This window comes from Cicer arietinum, chromosome 6 (assembly GCF_000331145.2).
Source record: "Cicer arietinum cultivar CDC Frontier isolate Library 1 chromosome 6, Cicar.CDCFrontier_v2.0, whole genome shotgun sequence".
Classification (NCBI taxonomy): domain Eukaryota; kingdom Viridiplantae; phylum Streptophyta; class Magnoliopsida; order Fabales; family Fabaceae; genus Cicer; species Cicer arietinum.
The window spans coordinates 13750698-13773293 of NC_021165.2; the positions used below are offsets into that span (position 1 = coordinate 13750698).

Here is a 22596-nt window from a genome sequence, read left to right on the forward strand (position 1 = left end):
TACTCGGAATTCCACATTCCCTTAATTATGCCTACAATTGCTAGCCCTTTGATCAATATTCATAGCTGGCTACAAGAGAGCTACTTTTATCCTCCCTATCCTCGTCTGGAAGTATACGTCTAGAGGGCAAAACAAGTGTGTTTTTGTCTAGTAGTATCATCTGGATGGCAAAAAAACAATTTTTTTTCTTCTGAATGTATACTTCTCATATGCATGTGGGGGTGAAAAAAGAAACTTCCTGCTTCAATCATAGTGATCATGTGTTTTTTTTCATGATGGCGACGAATGATTCGAATGTTAGTCATGTTACACGTTCTAATTAAAGACAAAATTGAAAATTTTATTAAAATAATAATACAAAATTTAAAATTTATTTTTCATAACAAATTTAAATTATTTATAGATCTAAATGAAAAAACATAAAATAATGACATATTAAAAAATTAACTGAGTTTAATTTTTTGTGTAACAACTATGTTTTATAAATATGTCTAATTATATTGTATTGAGTGAATCATCATTTGAAATGATAAATTAATCTTTAAAATTGAAGATATATCGTCATCTAATAATGTCAAAATTGTTGAGATATTGTTTTGTTGGAGTGCGTTTTTATAAATCTCTTTAAAAAAAATTTATTGTTCTCAATTTTGCAATTTAAATTTATTAGAATTGATTCACGACTTCATTGTTATAAATTAGTTTTTCATTTCATTAATTTGATAATAAAATATCAAATTTCTATTATTTTAAGGATTAAGATGATGATTCATGTTATTATATCATTTTGCACATTATAATAACTATTTTTCTTCTAACAAAAATTAAAGATGAATAGATAATACTTTAAGTAGAAAATACTTTATAACTGATTGAACACTATCACATATTGATGACTTTATAGTTCATTATTTTTTTCCATATTCAATCACAAAACAGTGATGGATAATTTACACTAACAGAATATATAAATAAAATCCAAAGCTAATTAAGTTCAACAAAATCATCTTACATTGTAAAAAAGAATAAGAAAATAGTTATACATTTGAATTCTTTATATACATCAAAACTAAAGATACAATTTCATACTAGAAATTAGAATGTAATTACAATTTTAAAATGAATTCCAAATGATTCAAATTAATTGATATAATATATTTTGTATGGAAAACAAATTAAGTTATTTTATTAACAATCAAATCAATACAACTGATGTCGCTGTCGTAATGTATCCACCTCTAATATGTTGGCATGTTCATGCGATTCTCCCGTAGACTTCACTGATGAGTTAAAAAAAAAATGAGAAAATGAAAAAAAACAAAAGACTCCTACAACTTTAAATATTAGGAATTGATATGATAATTACTCCGCGCATAATTTGCATGCGTGTGTTTTGAGAGATTTATTTTATATTGAGAAAACCTTTCACTTTTATTTATTTATTAAAAATCACATTACAAAATGAATATAACAGTCAAATAACTATGTACATATTTGTTTTTTATTTTATTTTATTATAAAACTAAATCATGATCGGATAATTTAAAAATACTTTACATAGATAAAAATTACATTTCACTATAATATAATGTCATTATATAATTTCATAAAATATATATCCAAATATTATGCATCACAAACAAAGCAGAATATATCATGGAATATCATTGATTATATGTCTATTCAAAAATTAACTTTTTTTAGGTATAGTAATTCAAACAAGTCAAAAAAGGTATAGTAATTCAATTTGAGTAAAAAAAGTATAGTAATTAAATTTTGAATTGAATTGGTCCCACCATGAAGTCCATGAACATTTTTAAATCAATTTTATTGCTACATGTTGCCCAATATTTTTTAATCAATCAAATATAATTTTATTAAAAATATTTACACACACCTTTTAAAATTAAGAGATAAAATAGATTAACGTGATAAATGAAATATATTGATGATGTGATATAAAAAAATAAAATTAAGTGTTGAAAAACATAAAATATATATGATTTATTACTCTAATTTTATTGTTATTTGTTACACAAATTTTATGATTTTCACTTATATATTTTTTTTATCAACAAAATTTAGAGTAAAAATATGATATTTTAATCTAAATTAAAAAAAAAAGTTTTAAAGTATCAACCAAATCCAATACTTTTTCTTTTAGCAGTAAACAAAATCATTGGAGTTTCACATGCACTATGTATTTTTTTTTTGGCTACAATACTTTCACCAATATTATTATTACATGAAACGCATCAATCGCGAAAAAGAAAATAGAAATAATAATCGAAAGAAGCTAGATCCTTATCCCCTTATTATTCCGCAAAAAATAGTTTCAGCGGCGGTGAGTATCCATCCCAAATAATTTGACAGTGTAATATCGCAGCCTCATGTTTCACGACTCGTTGTTCCATTCATCAACAACACTAATTAACCACATCATCATATACTTATATCATAGCCTCATCACATTTTTCATTTTCCCAATTTTTCTATTCTTTCACACACACCACACCACATGGCTTCAATTTCTAGTGTCTCTGCTCCGAACCTCACTTTCCCGAAGCAAAACCTCTCAGTTACCTTCCCTCTCAAACGTCCCTCACTTCTTCATTTCCCTTCCCAACCACTATGCCTCTGTCTCAACTCCGTCTCCGACGACAACCACAGCAATACCAACAACAACGACGCTGCTAACCGCCGATGGGATTCGGTGCTCCACGAATTCGTCTCCGGCGCTATCAAACAATTCGATTCGTATATGAAATCGCTCAGGAGTGGCCGCGCCGCCGCCAAAGAACGTGGTGATGTTAACGATGAAGAATGGGATTGGAATCGCTGGCGCCAACATTTCGAAGAGGTTGACGACCAAGAACGTCTTGTCACCATCCTCAAGGTGCACCTCCGTTGCATTCTTGTCTTTTCTTTTCGCTGTTTCTGATGCTAATGAATTTCGATTTTTGCATATATCGTGTTGAACTTTCTGGTAATTTTTTTTTTATCTGTTTTGGTGCGAAATAGTCTATTTCTTGAAAGATTTGATTTCTCAGGAATAGTCACGTGTAGAATAATAACCAAGAGAGTTAGCTAGAAACTCATGCGCAAAATCCAAAACTTACAGTTCTTTTATCTTACAACTCTAGTATCTTTTATACAATTGTTTATTACATTGTACTCCTTAAAATACGCATTCGTTATTTCACCAATGTTTTGATAATTTGTTATTTAATGTTCTTTGTCTAGTGAGCTAAGGGACGTTGAAAGAGTTTTAAGCAAGAGGTCCCAGTCTTCATCCTGAAAACTAACGTAATCTAACTTACTAACATTTGCCAATCAATAAAGAAACGATGTCATTCCCCAAATTAGATGTGTGCTCAGCCATCACACACCCGTCAGCTGCTCATAGTGCCTTAAAATCAGAAACAATTTAGGTTTGTAAGCAGCTAGCTGTTCACTTTGGTTTGATAATGACTTTAGATTATCAAATTCAGAAACAACTTACTTGTCCTATTAACGGGTCGTGTATATGACATAATCTTAAAAGGAGTTTTTGTCAAATTTTAATGGTGAGCTGAGTCCTTGATGTTATGTGTCAATGGGAATTCTCATGACATACTTAAGTAGGATTCTTTGAACCTGCTTATAATTTAATTAATCAGTTGGCTTTTTGGGTTTGGTAACAATTATTTGCTGACATGATTTTTGTGTTCTATAGGCTCAGTTACGTCATGCTGTATATGTGGAGGATTATGAAGAAGCTGCTAAGCTTAAGGTGGCGATTGCAGCGGCATCTAACAATGACAGTGTTGGAAGAGTGATGTCTCTTCTCAAGGTAGGAATTTTGATGTGCATGAAGCATTTCTGATAAATGAAGGCTGTTTTAAACTGTTAGCTGATTTATGTGCTTTACTTTTTCACAATATTGTTTGTATTTTAATTATGTGTATATTTTCTAATCTTGCAGAGAGCCATAAAAGACGAGCGGTACAGTGATGCGGCTTTTTTAAGAGATAAAGCTGGGGCTGGACTCGTGAGTTCTTATAGACTTTGTTTAATGACAACTTGCATGAATATATTTGCATTGTGGTGGAAATAGAATGTCACATACAATGTCATAGGTCTTGTCAAAAAAATTACAATGTCATAGGTCGATCCTAGTAATACAATACATACAGGTGCTTAAATTGCTACTAATACTTGGGTTGAAAATTTGCTTCTGACGTCAAGACAAGACTTTCCTTGATACTTTAGCTGTTGTTGGGAGTTGTTGTAGAACCAAACGACAGTCAATATTTTGAGATAACAAATAGTAATTATTTATTTATGGAAATGTTTGGTTTGCTTATTGTCACGACTTCAAATTTACGGTGCATATCTTTTATCACACATTTCAAATATGATTGTAATTCATTTACATATCTATTGGTTGATTGTATCCTTTATTTTCTTTTAAATAGATTAATGCTGTGGTGTGACTGACATTTTAGTGTTGTATGCTAAGCCAATAAATTGCACTGTCTGTAGCATCTGTTTTTTATGTGTTACTTGTAATGGTTTTATGCCTCTTGAACTCATCCATAAAAACTATTTAAACTTACACATATATTGGCTTTTGCAGGTGGGTTGGTGGGCTGGTATTTCAAAAGATATTAATGACCCACATGGCTTAATTATTCGCATAACCCCAGAGCATGGAAGATATGTGGCAAGGAGTTATAGTCCTAGGTAATTTTTATGTCATGATGATAAAAAACATGTTGGGAAATTTGTCTCTTGAAAGGAATAACTTATTACAGTAAAGGTGATGTGGCACCAGTTCAGCACTAAGCTAAAATGTCTAAAATATTTGGGTTGGAGTTCCACTACCTATGATATGTAGCCATAGTATTTTTTTTTTTAGATTATCAATTGTTTCAACTTATGCCCAACTTCAACCTTAAACTAAGACAGAAAACATTAGCCCTTTTTTCTAGGCAGAGGGGGTGTTCCAGAATAATTTAACCTATTTTCTGCTTTTTTCTTTTCTGTTAACAGTAGCTAGTCTCTAGAGCATGTGTCTTGGCTTGTGTTTCTATTAGGTCTCTAAACTGATAGATGCTAGTTTAGGTGTAGTTGGCACATTCATAATCGTGGACTTACTGCATGCATACATTATATCAGATTCAGATCTCTATATCTATATATAATTTAGAATACAATTACAGATTCAGTTCTTGAAAATTCATTTATCTCAAATCTTACAATTTTCCCACGTTGACTCCCTTTCTTTTAGTTTTTCTTTGGTCACTGAATTTTAGCACACTCTGTTAATCTTAATCCCGAAGTAGCTCTTTGCGGTTTAAAAAGCTGTCGTAATAAGCTCGTTGAAACATGGTCAATATTACAGGCGCTTCTTGTAATAGATGAAGTCCATTAAGCTCACAAGGGAACCTTATCATATATGCTCATGCTGACACACTTGTTTGTAACTCTGGCTTCTTTGTGTATAAATAAGATGAGAGTAACTACTTACTAGGTAAGTGCCTTTGTGCATGTACATGTACAAGACTAGGTGTAGTACAAAACCCTAGTGATATTAAGGTGATATAGTCAATCAGCGATGCATATTTTGCCTAATTTAATGTAGACATAAGATATTGAAATAGATGATCAGTTTGCTAGGGGGAATATCGAGAAGAATCTTATTTCTAACCATTAAGATGAGAGAATAAAGCAATCGACAAAGAAATTAAAATTTCTCGAATACAACATTGACAAAAGTCTTCTCCATTAAGTGCCCACTAAGTGCTACAATGTCATTATATCATATAATCAATCCTGGTTGATGACACTTTATTTTAATTTAAATCCTTCTTAACATTTTGACCTAGAGTTCTTCTTGAATCTTGATGTTCCTTTATTGGTCTATTCTCCATTTGATCACTCCTCTTTATTGGGGCTTCTAAAGGTCTTCTCTACAAACATCTAAAGTCTAAACCACCAATGTCAAGATTCTATCATTGTTTCCGATTCCACATAGGGCTACCTCAAGTTTTCTTCTAATGCTTTCCTTTTTAATGCTATCTTGCACGTGCGTGCAATCAATTATTTTAACATTCTCAAAGCTACAACATTGAGTTTAAGTTTGTATTGGCTCCAGCTCTCAACATTTAGTCACATACACCATTGCAGGTTTTTCAGTTGTGCAATAAAACTTTTCCTTAAGCTTGAGTCTATCCTTCCTATCAAAAATTGCACCGGAAGCATTCTTTCTTTTTATCTGCCCTGCTTGGTTCTTATGGTTTACATTTTCCTTTATTTTCCTACGGTTAATTGTGGAACATATGGCATGGCGTGGTCTCCAATTTTCACTTATAAGCTAGAGTTGGTGTGTTTGCTTCTAAACTTATGTTCTGTATATTTTGTTTTACCTGTACTTGTGCTTTCAAAGTTTGTCTCCACAGCTCTAACTTATTACATATTTCTTCTCTCTACTCTCCAGTTGAGATTTTCTCAATTCAAAATTTGTCCCCACAGCTTAAACTTAAACTTCTTACATATTACATATTTCTTCTCTCTACTCTCCCGTTGGGATTTTCTGAATTCAAAATTTGTCCCCACAGCTTAAACTTCTTATATATTTTTTCTTTCCACTCTGCAATTGAGATTGTCTGAATAATAGATAAATGGTCATTGTTATGAAAGCTGAAACGTATTGCACCATATGATCCTTATCATCATTGTAACATAAAATACATTAGAGTGTCTTAGATTATTTCTTAGGAGTGATTTCCATATTTTCTTATATATCATGATTTGTTTCCTTATTCAGTTAGGATTGGGAGTCTAGTCTCAGTATAAACATTGATTAGTGCTTTGTCTTCTGTAATATACTAATAACATCCAGCATATCAGTCACATCAATATCAATTTTATTTTATTATTTTGAGCATCCCTTTTCTTCCCTCTATACCTAAATAGACTAAAAACCTAACTATAATTATACCTGGGGTTTTATGCTTAGATGTCATATTGTCATTAGATAGAGCAGTATGCACCGATTCTCTGTATAAAACTTAAAACTTACAGCTATTCATGCCGTTTTTTTTCCTTCATTCCTTGTATGAAATATATCTTAATAGTATTGATTTATTATTCACATATCTTTGGGAACTACTTTTCACTTTTTGATGTTTCAAACCATTTCTGCACGTGATACTTTTGGTTGTCCGGCCACTACTTTGTATTGTTTCTGGTGTTAACACTTCTACTGTATTTTCCTAGGCAACTTGCAACATCTGCTGCTGGTGTTCCTCTATTTGAGTTTTTTCTTACAATGGATAAAAAAGGTGAATTCAAGTCGCAGGTATCTCTTCCTGACTGACCTCATAACTTTTTTCCTTCTGGGATCTTTGCTAATTAGACGGAGCAGTCTTACCTAAAATTTGAGCTATAAGTTACTTATTTTCATTGAGAAAATTCATTGCACTGAATATGGATTTTCTATTCCCATTCAAAATTTTGCTATCTGAATACATGTGTATGTTAAGGATCATCTTCCATGCTGACAGTTAAACAAATTTTCTAATAGTTATTCTGTTTAAAAAACTCAAGATTAATCACATGCATGATGGCTAAGGAACTGGGATTGCATGTAGCTCATAATCTACTAAGTTTCAAATTTTCTTTTTATACACTAATCACTAATCTCTATCTATATTAGCATTAAGTTTATGATTTGCTCATATACTTGCTTTTTTAAGACAGTCCAGAATACCAGCCAATTTGATTTTGGATTTTAAAATATGGAAGTGAAGCTCTCTTAGGTTGGATTTTTGGTTGTTGGGAAAATGCAGATTCAAACATACATGAGCAATGTTACTTCCTAGTGTTAATATGGAACTTTGCATCGTCTTTCAGTTTCGATTAATAAATGTGATTGAACTGGTCAGAATTATGTTTTAAATTGCTGAATAGAAATAAGGAAGTTACAATAAGAGATATGGAATAAAGGAATGATAACTACCAATAATCACTAGGAGTTTGAGAGCCTAGACTCTCCTTAACCAACCTCAACAAGATACACAATGCCTATTTCTTCCCCCTATTCTCTATTTATTTAGTAATAAAATGGCGGTTAAAAACAGATAGCAACAGTTACATTATTAATGGCAGTTACTAACAACACTTCCCACAAAACTAGCGCCTTGTCCTCAAGGTGATTATGAAAGAAAGGAAAATTATGCTGTAAACACAACAATTGTTAATAGTCAGTGGCAGATCCAAGACCCTTTGTTAGGTGGTGTAATTATGTACATCTAATCTAAAAAAGAACATACTCCGTTCAGCTTTATTTATAAGCATATTTATCTAACTTCACACATATTAAGGAGTTAGTTTAATGGTCTTGATTTTATGTGAAAACATTATACTCCCTTTGATCTCATTTATAAGAAGAAAAACCAAAAAAATCAATACTACCAATCAAATTTTTTATTACTATAACTTTTTGAATATTTTACAAATATATCCCTCATAGAAAAATGTGAGACATTAAATACATCCACTAATATTTAAAAGACAAACATTAAATGAGGATAAAAAAGTCATTTAAATAATAAATGCATCTTAAAAGTCATAACTTTTTCTTATAAATGAAATAAAAAAATCCAAAAAATTTCTTATAATTGAGACTGGTGGTAGTAATTACTAAAAAAATCAATTATCATCACATTAAATTTGCGTTGAGTATACATTCATTTATTGGAAAATATGAGGATTAAGAATGAGTATTTTGTAAACGGTGATATTAAATAGAGTTAAATTTGGTGACTTTTACTTATATTTAAAGCCACTAAATTATGGTTCTCTTTTGCTTACAAATAAGGCAAAAATAAGTATTTCACATTTTTTTCTATGTAGTTTTATGTTATAAAACTTAGAATAGCCATTGAGTCAATTAGAATGTTGCGTCGCTAATCAAATTATCGGTTAAATAAAGTAATAATTAATTAAATCTCGGGAATTAGTATTGAAAATCTTATCTATTACTATAATCTACAAATTATAATAAAATATCATATTGCGCTGCACTGTTTTCTTACACGTCTCGCTGTCTCAGCACTCAAACCCAATGGCAAAGTCACTGTATGTGCTCCTTATAAAGCAGGTTCCAACTTGCTATTGTTGTTTTGTTAAATATATTTTCAATTTTCATTAACAAAAATCATGCGCTGCGTGTTTATACGGATAGAGAGAGTGTACTGTCAACTAGACCTGTGCAACTGTTGGTGCAGCGCAGTGCAGTGCCAAAGAGATTTTTCAGGGTGGTCCGAATTAAAAGTTACTAACATAATAGGTGCAAGGGTGTGCAAGTGCGCACCCTAGATTCAACATAGGTCCACCCCTGTTAATAGTACTTCTCAAGCATTTTCCTCCGTGTTTTCGAACCTCCTAAGTCCCAAGGTTGAAAGGTTAGAAATTAAAATCTCTGTTTTACCATTGCAAGATAGAGAATGCATGGTTTTGTGACCCACTTTTGTGGTAGGAAGCTTTTCATGTACCAGTGGCGGAAAATATGTGTTGGATGTGAAAATATAGTCTTCTTTACGATCATCAATTCTCGTCACCCCATTGTGCTATCCAAAATACTTAGGAGACCCTCCCAATGGGGAATGCTATTGCTAACCTAATCTCCTTCACGTGTTGGTTAGCATTTTCACACTTTTATTAGACAAAAAGTCATTTTTAATCTCTTTCTGCTGAACTAAATCAGTTATATGCCACTGTTGTTTTAGTAATTAAAAATTAATAATTAAATGAGTAGATATTTATCTCTCCTAATAGACAAGTATTTCTCTCTCCTAATGGTAAATATGTGGCAACAACTTCAAACATTTCTCTCATTACTATTTTATAACAGATAATACTAATTTTGAAAAAAATAAAATAAAGAGAAACCTCAATGTATGTATTTTAAAAATTTCAATATTACTAAAAGAGAGCAACCTGATTTAAGGAAGGGGCAGATCCATTTGGATCAATATTACCTTACATTTGTTAGATGTCAATTTAATGACTTAGTCCGTGGCCTTCTAGTAACGCAACTCTATTATTGCAACTGAGCTCCCTGTCTTAAAATTGAAATGATGATGAAGTATCATTAAAAATTAGTAATCCTACAATAATAAAAAAATGACATGAATGTATAATTGATGACATGTTATTTTTATATCATCATTGATTGATATTTAAAATTGTCTAACATCAAAACATTAATTGCATAAGATTGAAGTTTTAATTGATAAAGTTTATGAAGACGGTAGTTGTTGGAAAAGAGAAAGTTTAATCGTTAGTTATTTTGACAGAATGATTTATAGGAAGACAGTGGTTGGTAGAGGAAAACTTAATTTGATTAATTAGGTTATTAATTACTAAAATAGACATCATCGCGTTAAATTCTTTAAAAGGGCTTTTTTAATAAGTTTTTTTTTCAAACATAAAACAAAAGCTGCATTAGCGCTTATCTTAGAAGCTAAAAATAACAGCTTCTGAGAAAGGTTGTCTCGTGGTATCACTTTTTTTAAGGTTTAAGCAAACAGGCCAAAATTGGTTTGTTTTCTCGAATGAAAGTGTGTAGAATGGTACACATGACGGAGACTTAGAGGCCAATAATATTCTTATTAACTGCTTCTAGAATAGGGAAAGTTTCAATTGAATCTTTTTTTTTTTGAAACTTTTGAAGGAAAACCACCTTTGTTGGTTTGATTTTGGTTTACACCTGTTTTTTGTTGTTTCAAGCTTTTATATTACCTCTACTTAAATTTACTACATTTAATGGTATTATCCAATAACAATGGTAAAGTAAAATAAAAATTATAATAGCTTTTAAAGAGTGTATATTAACAATAATATACAACTCGGTCTCAACCTATTATGATATCTGATAGCAATACTGCATTAAGAGTATTCCTTTCATTTTCAGGCTGTGTACCTAAAGCGAAAAGGATCCTACCATGGTCCTCCAACATCGTCGTCTAAAACATTGGATGCTAGTGGGAGATCGAATTCAGTGGAGTCTACAGAAGACAAAAGTGAGTTGTTTGTTGTGACTACTGAAGATCCAGAAAGTGGTGATGATAGGAGTGATGGCTCTGACCCTGCTGATGGAATGCCTGGATTTCAGAATGTCTTGAAAGATATGATTCCAGGTGTGAAGGTGAAGATTTTCAAAGTGATAACTCCAGAGAAAGTAGACAAGGATCTAATATCTAAGGTGATTGAGCAGATAATTGAGGAAGAAGAGAGTGGGGATGAAGTTGAAGATGGGGAAGATGATGATGAAGAAGAAGATGCCGATGACGATGAAGACGAAGAGAAGGAAAATGATACAGAAAGTCTGGAACTGGAAGACATTAAGTTGGAAAGTGATCAAGAGGGAGACAGTGAGATTGAGATAAATGCTGATCTTGGAACTTTTGAAAGTGAAGAACAGAATGAAATTGCTGTCAAAGTTGTCATTGGTGGTCTTGTGCAGAAACTTTCCAGTAATTTGTCACCTAGAGATTTGCTTCGAGTTCCTGCTAAACTGGAGATGAAGGGGCGTGGTTCATTTTCTTTTACTGTTGAAAAAGAAGTCAATCTGCAGGATGGTCATGACAAAGGGAAATCTTCAACAGATAAATCAATTAAGTTTCAAGGTCGTCGCAGAGCTGATCATGTTGCTTCTGACCTTGCTAAATTCATTGGCAAGGGAAACGTACCTGCAAAGGTTGGCTAAGTAATCAATAAAATCTGCAAATCATCGATATTTTAGGCAAAATTCACTATTCTTGTAAAAATCTAGTCATAAGTTGCTTCGACTAATGCATTTCTTCAATTTTACAGGTGCTGAAAGAGGTAGGAGAGTTGATAAGTCTCACACTAAGCCAGGCTCAGAATCATCAACCATTATCTGGGTCAACTATTTTCAATCGCATTCAAATACCAACCTCATTTGATCCTTTAAACGGTGATTTTCTAGAGTATTTGTCATTTGACTATTATGAAAGTAGAATGTTTGTTTTTAATCTGTAATGTAGTGTAAACCAAGTAACAAATATTCTCATTTATATCAGGCTTATATGTTGGTACATATGGTCTTCACTCTTCCGAAGTTATTCAAATGAGACGTAAATATGGTCAATGGCAGGAGGACGGTAGGGCAGAAGAGCCATCGGATCTTGAGTTTTATGAGTATGTAGAAGCTTTGAAACTAACTGGGGATCCTTATGTACCAGCTGGCCAGGTAATAATATCATGAATTTTATTCACTTACGAATTAATATTTTTTACTTACATCCATCGTCATTCTGTGATATTGATTTCTATACATCGTCAATCCACCTGAAAGAAAAAGGTTGACGACTTGACAGCAATAAATGATGATTTAAATTTAAATCAAATTGTTACTTAAGCTGATTATTTTTTAACAATTTTCTTTCGCAATGAATTGAAAATATTAATAATTTAATTGATAGAAGGGTCCTCTAATATGGACTACATGAAAAGGGGTCCAAAGATGATATAGCAGGCTTTGTAATATACTTTCTATTCACTTTACTAGAATTGCACTGAGGATAAGTTTGACTTTAACTATATTAATGCTATCCCAAAATTGGTTATTTAAATAAGGCTTAAATATTCTTTTAGTCCCTGCAAATTTGAGTCATTTTGATTTTAGTCCCGGTAAAAATATTTTTTTGATTTATATCCTGCAATTTTAAATAAGCTTTAAAAAAGTCCTTATTGAGTTTTTTTTTAATAAAAAACATTGAGCTGTATCATTATGTTGATTGTGCAATTTTTATTATTAAAAATTTAATAACAATTCATTAATTAATGTTTAAATCAATAAATTCTCAATTATAAAAAAAATCATTAAATCCCATAGAAGAAAAATAAAACCCAGATATGCTTTCTCTTGGGCATTGCTTTCTTCAACCTTCTGATATTTAATTTGAAAGGCTCAGACCACCTATTTTTACCATTATTTTTCTTCTCTATGTTATGTTGTTTCCCGATTTGTAGTTCTATATTTGGGGATTTAGGTTTAAGCCTCACTCAGAAACATGAATTCCATTGATTTCAACCTCTAAATTGGAAATAAGAACCACTCTGCTCTCATCCAAACCCATCTTAAACTTAGGTTCAACTATTTCATCTTAAACCCATCTTCGGTGTCAGCGATGGCAGCAACGTATAAGGCTTTGTTGTTATTAAATTCTTCTCCCCGTTGGTGGCCGTGTTCGGCTTGGATCTGGATTCGGATAGAACTTGTCATCGACTCTGATAGCGGCGGGAGCTTGAATAAAACTAATAGAAATAGTTTGTTTTAAAACCCATTTGTTTGGGGTTTAGTTTTAGTAAAAACAATGTACATTGTTTAGCAAGAAATCAGTCCTATTAATCAATAGGTTTTGAAGGCTTAATCTACAGTAAGAAACCCAGTTTCTTGAAGATGAACATGTGGGTATATTTATTTTATAAGGAAATATTTGTTTTATTTATTATTTTAATAAAGTATTTGTTGAAAGATGGAGATTGTTCTTCTTTGGAGAAATGAACTCAGTATTTGTTGAAATTAATTTTGGGTTTATTTGTTTTCTAGATTTTTGGATTGCATAAGATGATCCATTTCTGGGATTGGGATTTTAATTTCTGGGTTTTGGGTTGAATTTATTTATTTTGTTTTTATTTATAAATGAAAGCTTAAAAATGTTTTTGGTAATTTTTTTCATTGAATTATTAAATGGATTGTTATTTAATTTTTAATAATAAAAAATGCACAGTCAGCGTCATTGATACAGTCAACACATGTCATATCAGCACAAATTTGCCACTTCACCATGTTTTTAAAACTTATTTGAAATTGCAGAGTATAAATCAAAAAAATATTTTTACAAGTACTAAAATCAAAATGACTCATTGCAGAGACGAAAAGCATATTTAAGCCTTTAAATAATCAACTTGTGAGAAATCAAACAAAACACTACACCTTCCTTCTCTACCGTCTCGCCAGCAAGCCAAAATCAAACAGATATACATGTTCCTTCCTCAACCAGCATGCCAAAATCTCTGTTTTTTTTTTTGCGAAGATGATCATGCACAGTTGGTAACACTCTTAGTGATGGTAAAACTGAAAAACAGAGTGAGAGTTAGAATGTGAGAGTTAGAATGTGCGGTGCCTCACAATATCCGCGGTTCACAGACTCATGCTAATATGACCATTGTCAGCACCTCAACAAAGCCCTCTCGATCTGCCGTAAACCACGGAAGTCCATCATCTTCTTCCCTCGGAACTCCTCCGCTCACACATAATAGCTGCATCAAACCTCCGTCTAAGCTCAAGGCCAACATTGAGCACCTGCCCTGTGCCATGAGCTGCGGTTTCCATCCTGCAATTGTACTTCTACGCACAACCACACATTCACCATGGATCCTGTCTGTCCGAACCACCACAACATTAAGCTTTTGACTTTCAAAGAGAAAATTGACGTCGTTGAGGAAGAGATTCATATTCCGTAATTGGCATACTACTTCAGAGTTCAGACCATGGAGGTGGCAGTTCTAAGATACCCAATTTCACCTTCTTCCCTAAACGTGGAACACATCGTAAAGTTACAATTTCTGGGGACCCAAATCTAAAATATAAACATATAAAAAACCCAGTGAAACTGGAAGCATCCCACCTTTCAACCCAGTCTATATTAGGGGTTCCCTTGAAACAACTGGTTGTGATTTTGAAGTTATAGATACTCAGAAGATGTGTACAAAGACTTGTACCCACACTGCAAATTGGTGACTTTGGCTGTTCTTTGCTTAGTAGGGATTTTTGTATTTGAGGTGCTGTGTGGTGTTGAGCTTCATACAGCTCATAAATGGTTTTTCCAGTTAGTCATAACCTATTCTGTAGCACTGAAATGTTGTTTATAGAAGTAATGTGGGGTAGCAAGGCTAGTGATTTGCTGGATGGCTTGATTTAATCTATTTACAATTTTTGTTGCTGTCAAGCAGGTAATTGTTGTAGGCTGTGTTTAGCAGTAGCACATATATTGTTCTATGACATGATTATATTATGTGTTTCTGCTATACTTAAAAGCATCATTATGGTATTTTAACTATCGTAATAACATGGTTGATACATATTTTTGTGTTCTGCTGCACAACCTTTTCAACTTGGTTTGTCTTGTGTGGTAGTTAAACGGCTTAAACATTGAAAACCAACATTATTGTATATGAGAACCAAAATATCAAGTTTGTTACTAGGTTGGGCGAAGATACTCAATGTGTTCTGTTGAAGTGAATAGTTATTTCGTTGAGACACAGATACAATGTGGTTTGGACCAAGTTCAACAGAAACCAAGATATTTCGTGTATTTTGATTTTTTTTTTTTTTTTTTTGTGAAAAGATGTGTGATCTCTTTCTGATTTTCATGTTACGCAGTATTTATCATAAACCTCATTAATCATGTTCCTTGATCTCCTTAGGTGGCATTTCGTGCAAAAATCGGAAAGAGGTATCAACTTCCACATAAAGGGATAATTCCTGAAGAATTTGGTGTGGTATGATTTTTATTTTATATTGCAGGGGTACCCATTTAAGTCTCGTTGCTTATTCCATTCTGTACTCCTTCAACTTTCATTGAATTGGCATTAATTCACAGTAAAGAGGAGTGTATAGTTATTCTCTAATCTTTTCTAATGTTACTGACATTTCAGATTGCTCGCTATAAAGGTGAAGGGAGGTTGGCTGAGCCAGGGTTTCAGAATCCTAGATGGGTTGATGGTGAACTTGTGATTCTTGATGGAAAGGTTTGTATTCTCCAGTCTGGTCTAATTATTTAGCCTTTACTTTTGTGCAAGTTTTTTCTAATTGCAATTTGCCTTTTGTTGGTTTTGCAGCACATAAAAGCAGGACCTGTTGTTGGATTTGTGTATTGGGCCCCCGAGTATCATTTTTTGGTCTTCTTCAATCGGCTTAGACTTCAACAATAATGTTTCGTTGTTCATACTATCAGAGAGTTGTAAATTCTTTCTTCAGATTTTTAGCGTAAGTTTTCTTTAAAAAGGCCTTTTTAACTTAACTGGCCAGTTTATCTATTATTTTTATGATTTATTATTATATATAATAATTTTGCTCAAAGCTTTGGAAAATATTGGAAACCTATAAAGCTTTAGCTCATAGGCATATTTCAAGCCATAACATGATTGTATGTTTTTATGGCAAGGCCAGGTTTTAATAATGTGACCTGGCCAACTTAAGCGAAGCCTGACATAACCTATTTCCACATCTAATTTTGGGATATTTTAATGGCTTTATTTTAGTATTTAGTATAAGGATTCCTAAAGGGGATTGTTATAAGAGAGTAGAGGGTAAATAGTTCAATAATTCAACAATAATAAAACAAATATTTTTAAGAGGGTAAATAGTTATTATGAAATTTTACCACTAAAATTATGGTTGAATAAAACAACAAAAAAATACTTAAAACGTAGGATTACATTTTAAATACTAAGAAATTTTACGATTACATTTTAAATACTAAGAAATTTTACGATTACATTTTATATATATATATATTAAATGAGAGGAATTTTATACTGAGAAAATGAGAGGAATGATTGTTAGAAATAATGAATGGCTAAGATTAGAACAAATATTGAACCATATAAAATCAATGTAGAATTGTAGAATCATAAACTTGCTAGTACAATCAAAAGTCTACCGATTTTATCAAGAGTTTTTACATGCAAGTTAACTCATTTGATTTGAAAAACAATAGGTGTGACTTGACCTTGTTTTATGTGAACCAGTTATTTGTTTCTTTTCTCTGTTTATCCCTGAGGATTCCTCCTTTCCCTGTATGAATGGACTGGACTGGTTAGTTGCTCGGACAAAAACTATTGAACAGGCTTGATGAGAAGCAAAGGAAAGAAACTTTGAAAGGAAACGAGAGAAGGAGGAAGTAATTAAATTTAAAGAATAGTTTGCATGGCCTGTATCCCAAATTTCTGGCTGAACCCTCTCATTAGCTGGCCGGGTACAAATACGGGTTATACAGCTATGATATTCTTTATTCCTCTCTTATTCCTTTCCAAATTTATAGAAGTAAATAAATATTAAATTTCATTTTACTATAAAATTAATAATATAAATAATATAACTCATATTTATTCAATGTTAAGTTGTTCCACGGTAGACTCGCTTGTTGAATTACTTGCCTTTTTGAGTTGATAACTAATTTGAGTTTTGTGACTACCTTGAGCAGGTGTGCTTAACTAGTTTGAGTTTTGTGACACTACTTTGTATGGTTTGCCTAAGGAGAATACCTTCTGCATTCCCCTAAAGAGCTTTCTGTTTCTTTTAAAAAACTCCACAACACACTTGAAAAGAATATATAAAGAGATAATCTGAATTACATTTCTCCTTGTCAAATTACAGAAATTGATACAAACTTGTAGGCTCTATCAAATCTATTGTAATTAAAGAGTTACCTGAAAATAAATTTTGCTAATAGTAATGTACACAATCAACTCCTAAGTACCACAATTACAGTACACATCTGTTACACATCGTTCCTTGTATTTACACCTCGTTGTTCGTATCTTCATGCAAAAACACATTAGCCATATTTTAATATCTATCGCTTGAGCCCATTGAAGATCGTCTTTTTTAATCGATCCTTGTACTTACACCTCGTTGTTCATATCTTCATGCAAAAAGTCATTAGCCATATTTGAATTCCCACCCAAAGTGAGCTACCAAGGATAGATCGACCCTAATCATATTTATTTTTTCAACTAGAGAAAACATTTATTCATAATTGAATCTCATATGTATGACTATATCCCTTGTATTATATTGATCCAAAGTATCTTGAGATTGATACATTCGAGATCAATTATGAGGTACTATTTTCTTAGACTTTTCTTCTGCATAATCCTCGAGTGCATCCAAGGTCCTTGTCCTTTCCATGAAGTCTAATATTTTCCTCAGTATGGCTTGCCTTCTTAGACTTCTACGGAGTACCCTAACAATCTTTACAGTTAGACATCCTAGAGGGCTTTCTAGAAGAGAATGGTCCTTTGTTGAGGCATTTTCAAATAGCTAAGGCAAAACCATCAATAAAGTTGACACACACATTAAACTGACACTTTCATCACCTAAGTAGTGTATAATATCTCTACAAGTGAAGGGAATTTTTCCTTGCCCAAATTCTGAAGTTGTAGAAGGTCATACTCGACAATGTTGTCTGGATCGGGAGGGAACTTGTAGTAGAATTTCACGATTCTATGATCCTCTCACTTGTTTCCGTGTTACGATCTGTTCACCTCTCCCTATCTTAGGTAGGATCTTGAGTTTGGCAACATTAATACTTAGAGTTTGATAGGAATCACACAAAAGGAAAAGATGAGCTCAAGGGTTTCCATATTCATGATAGTGAGCAGAAAATTTTTTATGATAGAGAGGGTACCATTTATAGTCTTTTACCTAGTAATGAGGGTAGTTGCTATAATTACGATGTGTCTTGTTGGAGTTCATGGTAGAGAGAAAATATTTTCTCACTCTCTCAACAAACTCGCCAGCATGGTGTCTTCACTTGATTTCATCATCAACTTTTGATACTGGCCCAACTTGATTCGCAAGCCATTTATGCCCCATAGTAGTCGCTTACCGAAGGATTTTCCTGTTTGTTTGGAAAATCATTATCTTAACATGCTAAGATATAACTTCCTGTTTCATAGTAAGACTGGAGAAGGTTCTCCCAAATCTCCTTGGGACCGGAGAAAAACATACAATTCTGCTGAACTTTGCTGTCATGAGTGCTATACTCTGTATCAATTGGGGTATTCTGTTCAATGCGGTGCTGAATTGTATTACACTTATTCAAAGTATAGAAATGATACAGATTTGTAGGCTCTATCGGAATCTATCCTAATTAAGGAGTTTCAGGATGTAAAATCAGAAAATAAATAGTGTACGCCACTTCCTAATTAAGGTAATGACAGTAACAAAATTGTTACAATAGTAATAAAGGAAAAACAAATCTTTTAATTATGTCAACACCTTAATTTCAAGGATTTGTCGTGTACACATTTTTCTTTCTTGAGAAATCTTGAAATTAGATTCGATTTTAAAACATGTAATTGTTTCTGGAATCTACTTTTTGTTATGTGGGTTGCCAATGTCATCTTCCAAGTACTCTAGTTTGCATTGCTTTCACACAATGAAAATCACTGGCAAATTGTGGATAATGGAGATAAATGCCACACATTGTGGTCTTGGGATTGAAGTTTTGGAGACTGTCTGAAATTGGGGCCACTCAATTTACTTAAATTGGAGAATGTCTCCGTGCATATCAATGCTGTATACAGGTCAACACTAGTCTGAGACTTGGTTGGTGATTGGTGTGAGATTGCTTATCATGTTAAATGAGGAGAAAAGTTTGAAATGCGATATGTGAGATTCATTAATGTGTTGCTACTCTTTTATTACTGAATAATAAAACATGAATAACACATATACAGCTGTCCTGTTATGTATAGAAAGCATCATAACTTGTAAAGTTATCATTAAGACAAACTATTTATCTTTGAGTTTGACCCTTAACTAAAACAAAACATGTTAGATACCTGAAAATATTGCATTATGTCAATATTCTATCATAAAATGTTGTGTCTTAGGTTATCTCTTAGAATTAGTTTACATATTTCCTTATGTATCATGATTTTTTTCCTTCTAGAAATCCAGTATTAATAGAAGGGAGTGTTTGGAATAATTTGTTTAGAGCTTATTTTGGCTTATCTCATGACATGGTACTTGGGTAAGTGTTTGGAAAAACTTATAAAAATAGTATAAGGCAATAAGGGAGTGGTTGGAACAACTTGTTTAGTGTTAATTTTGGCTTATATCATACATGAGTACTTGGGGTAAGTTTTTGGAAAAACTTGTAAGAATAATTTGTGATATGCCCATAATATGTTATAAGCTTTCCAAGATAATTTACTTACTGAAACAACTTGTGTATAGAGCATATCCCTATTCTCTCTTCAATTCCTATTTTCCCCAAATTCTTTTGTCATAGTGAAAACAATTGTTGAGAATGCAAATAGTTTTTAACTGTATATCCAAATGCAAATAACTTATTGAACTTAAGCATTAATGACATAAACTCTTACATAATAAGTACTTATTTAAAAAGTGTTTAATAATCCTTCTTCATATATCATGATTTGTTTCCATGTCCAATTTAGATTAGGAATCTGGTATTAGTATAAAATAAGGATTGTAACATGCAACATTATTCACATTAGATCCTTTATTATTGTATCCTCTCCTTTTTTCCCACTATAATAAAAGATGAAAACTGTATAATTTTAATGAAGCCTTTTAGTTAAGAAAACAAAGATTCGTTTATTAGCCACATAAGTTTTTCCTACCGGTTGTTTTTAAGTGCTTAGGTTTTCTATCCATTCTTTATCTTTTTGTTTTGGTTTTAAGTGGTATTGTCGTGAAATGTCTCTCCACTTTTCCAATTAGTTTATCCATATAAAGACTTCAAGTTGCAAGCTTCTTTATGGAATATGGTTTAAGATTGTTGCAGTTTATTGTCAGTTCCAGGTTTCAAGGAATGCTAAACTCGTGTACTTCAGTGAAAGATATCATCATTCAATGCAGGATCTTCCAATTAAGGTATTTGGTATTTTTAACTTTAGAGCTTAATAATTATACACTGACATTGTAAACAAGTTTCATAAATGCATCTAATCTTTTTTCACTGTCTTGTTAAATAATATTACTTCTTAAATTCTGTTTCATTGCGACATGATAGTAGAATACGATTGAGTGTTTGTGTTAAACTTGTTTACACCAGTAGCTTATATGAATTGAATGCTTTGTTTTAACAATGTTGTGGCTGTTTTTTTGTTTTTTCAATTAACACTTCTCTCTGATGTTTACTTTTTATGTTTGTGTCTCTCTTATGTACAGTGTAAAATAGCCTTCTGCCAAGCAGCATAGAATTTGAGCACTGGGCTGCTTGTGTAGTTCATAATATCAGCACTAAAGCACAATGTACTAATCTCTTAATTTCTCATATTGTAGAGGTGTAGTGTACACATGGCATCCTTCATCAATTTGTATAGTGTTCTAAATTTTCCTTATGTCATATTCCCATTTATCATAATTTCATAATCATGCATAGGGTTTCAGTGTTCTTTCTGTTAGGATGAGTGAAATCTTTCATTACAAGTGACATTAGTTCATATTCCCACTTTGGACAGTACTTAGGTTTTTCTCTTAGCTTCATCATTAGATCAATGTACAGTTCCAAAAGGGTCTTGCCAAAATTTTGAATAATAATTTTAGTGGGGCATGACAACCGATGTGCCGCGTCTTAATTTTAGCCTTATCTTGAACGAATGAACTTGGGAGTGTATGCACAGTTAGCTTACGCTTTCTATTGAATTTATTGAGACCTGTTTAAACTTGGTTTGGAATGGATGGAAAAATAGGAAATGTGCTGGTGACTGGTGGAATAAAAATAGGGCGAAAGCTTATCCTGTTTAGGAAGCTGAGTTATAGAGGAAAAGAAAACGTGGGTAACATCTGATTTTTATTTTTCCAAGGTGATTTAATACTATGGAGGCCCTTCTTGCATTTCATTTTTTCTGAAAGCAGCTAACATTACAGGCACTTTCTGTGATCTAGTTTGACATTCCAAGGTCCATGAATCAGCATGCTTTGGTTTACATCTGGTTGCTTTTAATTAAAGGAGTTTGCTCTATTTTTGGGGATAAAATCCACTCCCATACCCTGGAGAGATTAAAGTATTACTATAAAGGAGAGAGAGATTTATAACTTATTCAAAGCTCTCCAAATTAATGTTTTTTTATTCAGTTCCTCCATATTCATGGATTTTAATATAATAAAGAAAAACAAATCTCTTTTCATTTTCTCTTCCCTTTATTTTCTCAATCCTCTCCGATTTTCGATCTACAACCAATCTCATGCATATTTATATGTACAATTTATATTTACTTATTTGTTATCAAATGTGAGAAATAGATGGAGCGCTCCACCTAATTGATTAATGACAATAGTTAGCATGTAATACCTACATTGAGTGTGTTGTTATACCCTAGTATGTGTTTGGAATGTTGCCTTTTTATGGTGTAGAAACATATTGGAATGTGGAACTTATGATGCAAATGTGCATTCAAACATACTCTAAATGAATTGATTTTGTCAAAAATAAAAGTGATTACTTTTATTTATTTTTATGGAAGAATGAAATTGAACGAGAAAAAAATGAGCTTTTATGGAAGAATGAGAATAAATAAGTAATTACTTTTGACATAAATTTTTGTTAGAAATTTAATCCTACTTACGAAATCATTTGACTTGTCATTCAAATGCTTATAACCAAATAGTGGTATTCTAATGTTATAACAAAATCTCAGACTCATTATGTATGGTCATGCATTTCCCATCTTCTACTTATTGTAATTGGTCTTTTGTGTATGTAAGGCTAATGTTTTGGAGTAAGAACTATTTATAAATTGTGTGATTGAATT

The 22596-nt window shown here is 32.2% G+C and overlaps 1 protein-coding gene across 9 annotated transcripts; it reads left to right on the plus strand.

Annotated features, from left to right (window-relative positions):
* The first annotated feature begins 2307 nt into the window (after window positions 1-2307).
* LOC101512007 (protein EXECUTER 1, chloroplastic) lies at window positions 2308-21972 on the plus strand. Of its 9 annotated transcripts, none has more exons than XM_012716983.3 (14): window positions 2308-2896; window positions 3716-3832; window positions 3965-4030; window positions 4619-4725; window positions 7264-7345; window positions 10964-11749; window positions 11866-11989; window positions 12096-12265; window positions 15508-15582; window positions 15739-15831; window positions 15922-16069; window positions 20625-20713; window positions 21535-21617; window positions 21713-21972. In XM_012716983.3, the coding sequence occupies exons 1-11, from the start codon at window positions 2519-2521 to the stop codon at window positions 16012-16014; spliced, it is 2091 nt and encodes a 696-aa protein (XP_012572437.1). In that variant the 5' UTR covers window positions 2308-2518; the 3' UTR covers window positions 16015-16069; window positions 20625-20713; window positions 21535-21617; window positions 21713-21972. The 9 variants fall into 9 exon arrangements, with proteins under 9 accessions (XP_012572437.1, XP_027191392.1, XP_073226097.1 ...); XM_027335591.2 differs by having other exon boundaries at window positions 21731-21972; XM_073369996.1 differs by lacking the exons at window positions 21535-21617; window positions 21713-21972 and adding exons at window positions 16834-17060; window positions 21011-21425 and having other exon boundaries at window positions 20642-20713.
* The last annotated feature ends 624 nt before the right edge of the window (window positions 21973-22596 follow it).

What these genes read in the sequence shown, in the direction of transcription:
- LOC101512007 (XM_012716982.3), top strand. Translation starts at nt 2,519, where the DNA reads ATGGCTTCAATTTCTAGTGTCTCTGCTCCGAACCTCACTTTCCCGAAG. An exon ending in ATAAAGCTGGGGCTGGACTC is followed by an intron (nt 4,031 to 4,618) that starts GTGAGTTCTTAT and finishes TGGCTTTTGCAG; the next exon opens with GTGGGTTGGTGGGCTGGTAT. An exon ending in CTTATGTACCAGCTGGCCAG is followed by an intron (nt 12,266 to 15,507) that starts GTAATAATATCA and finishes TGATCTCCTTAG; the next exon opens with GTGGCATTTCGTGCAAAAAT.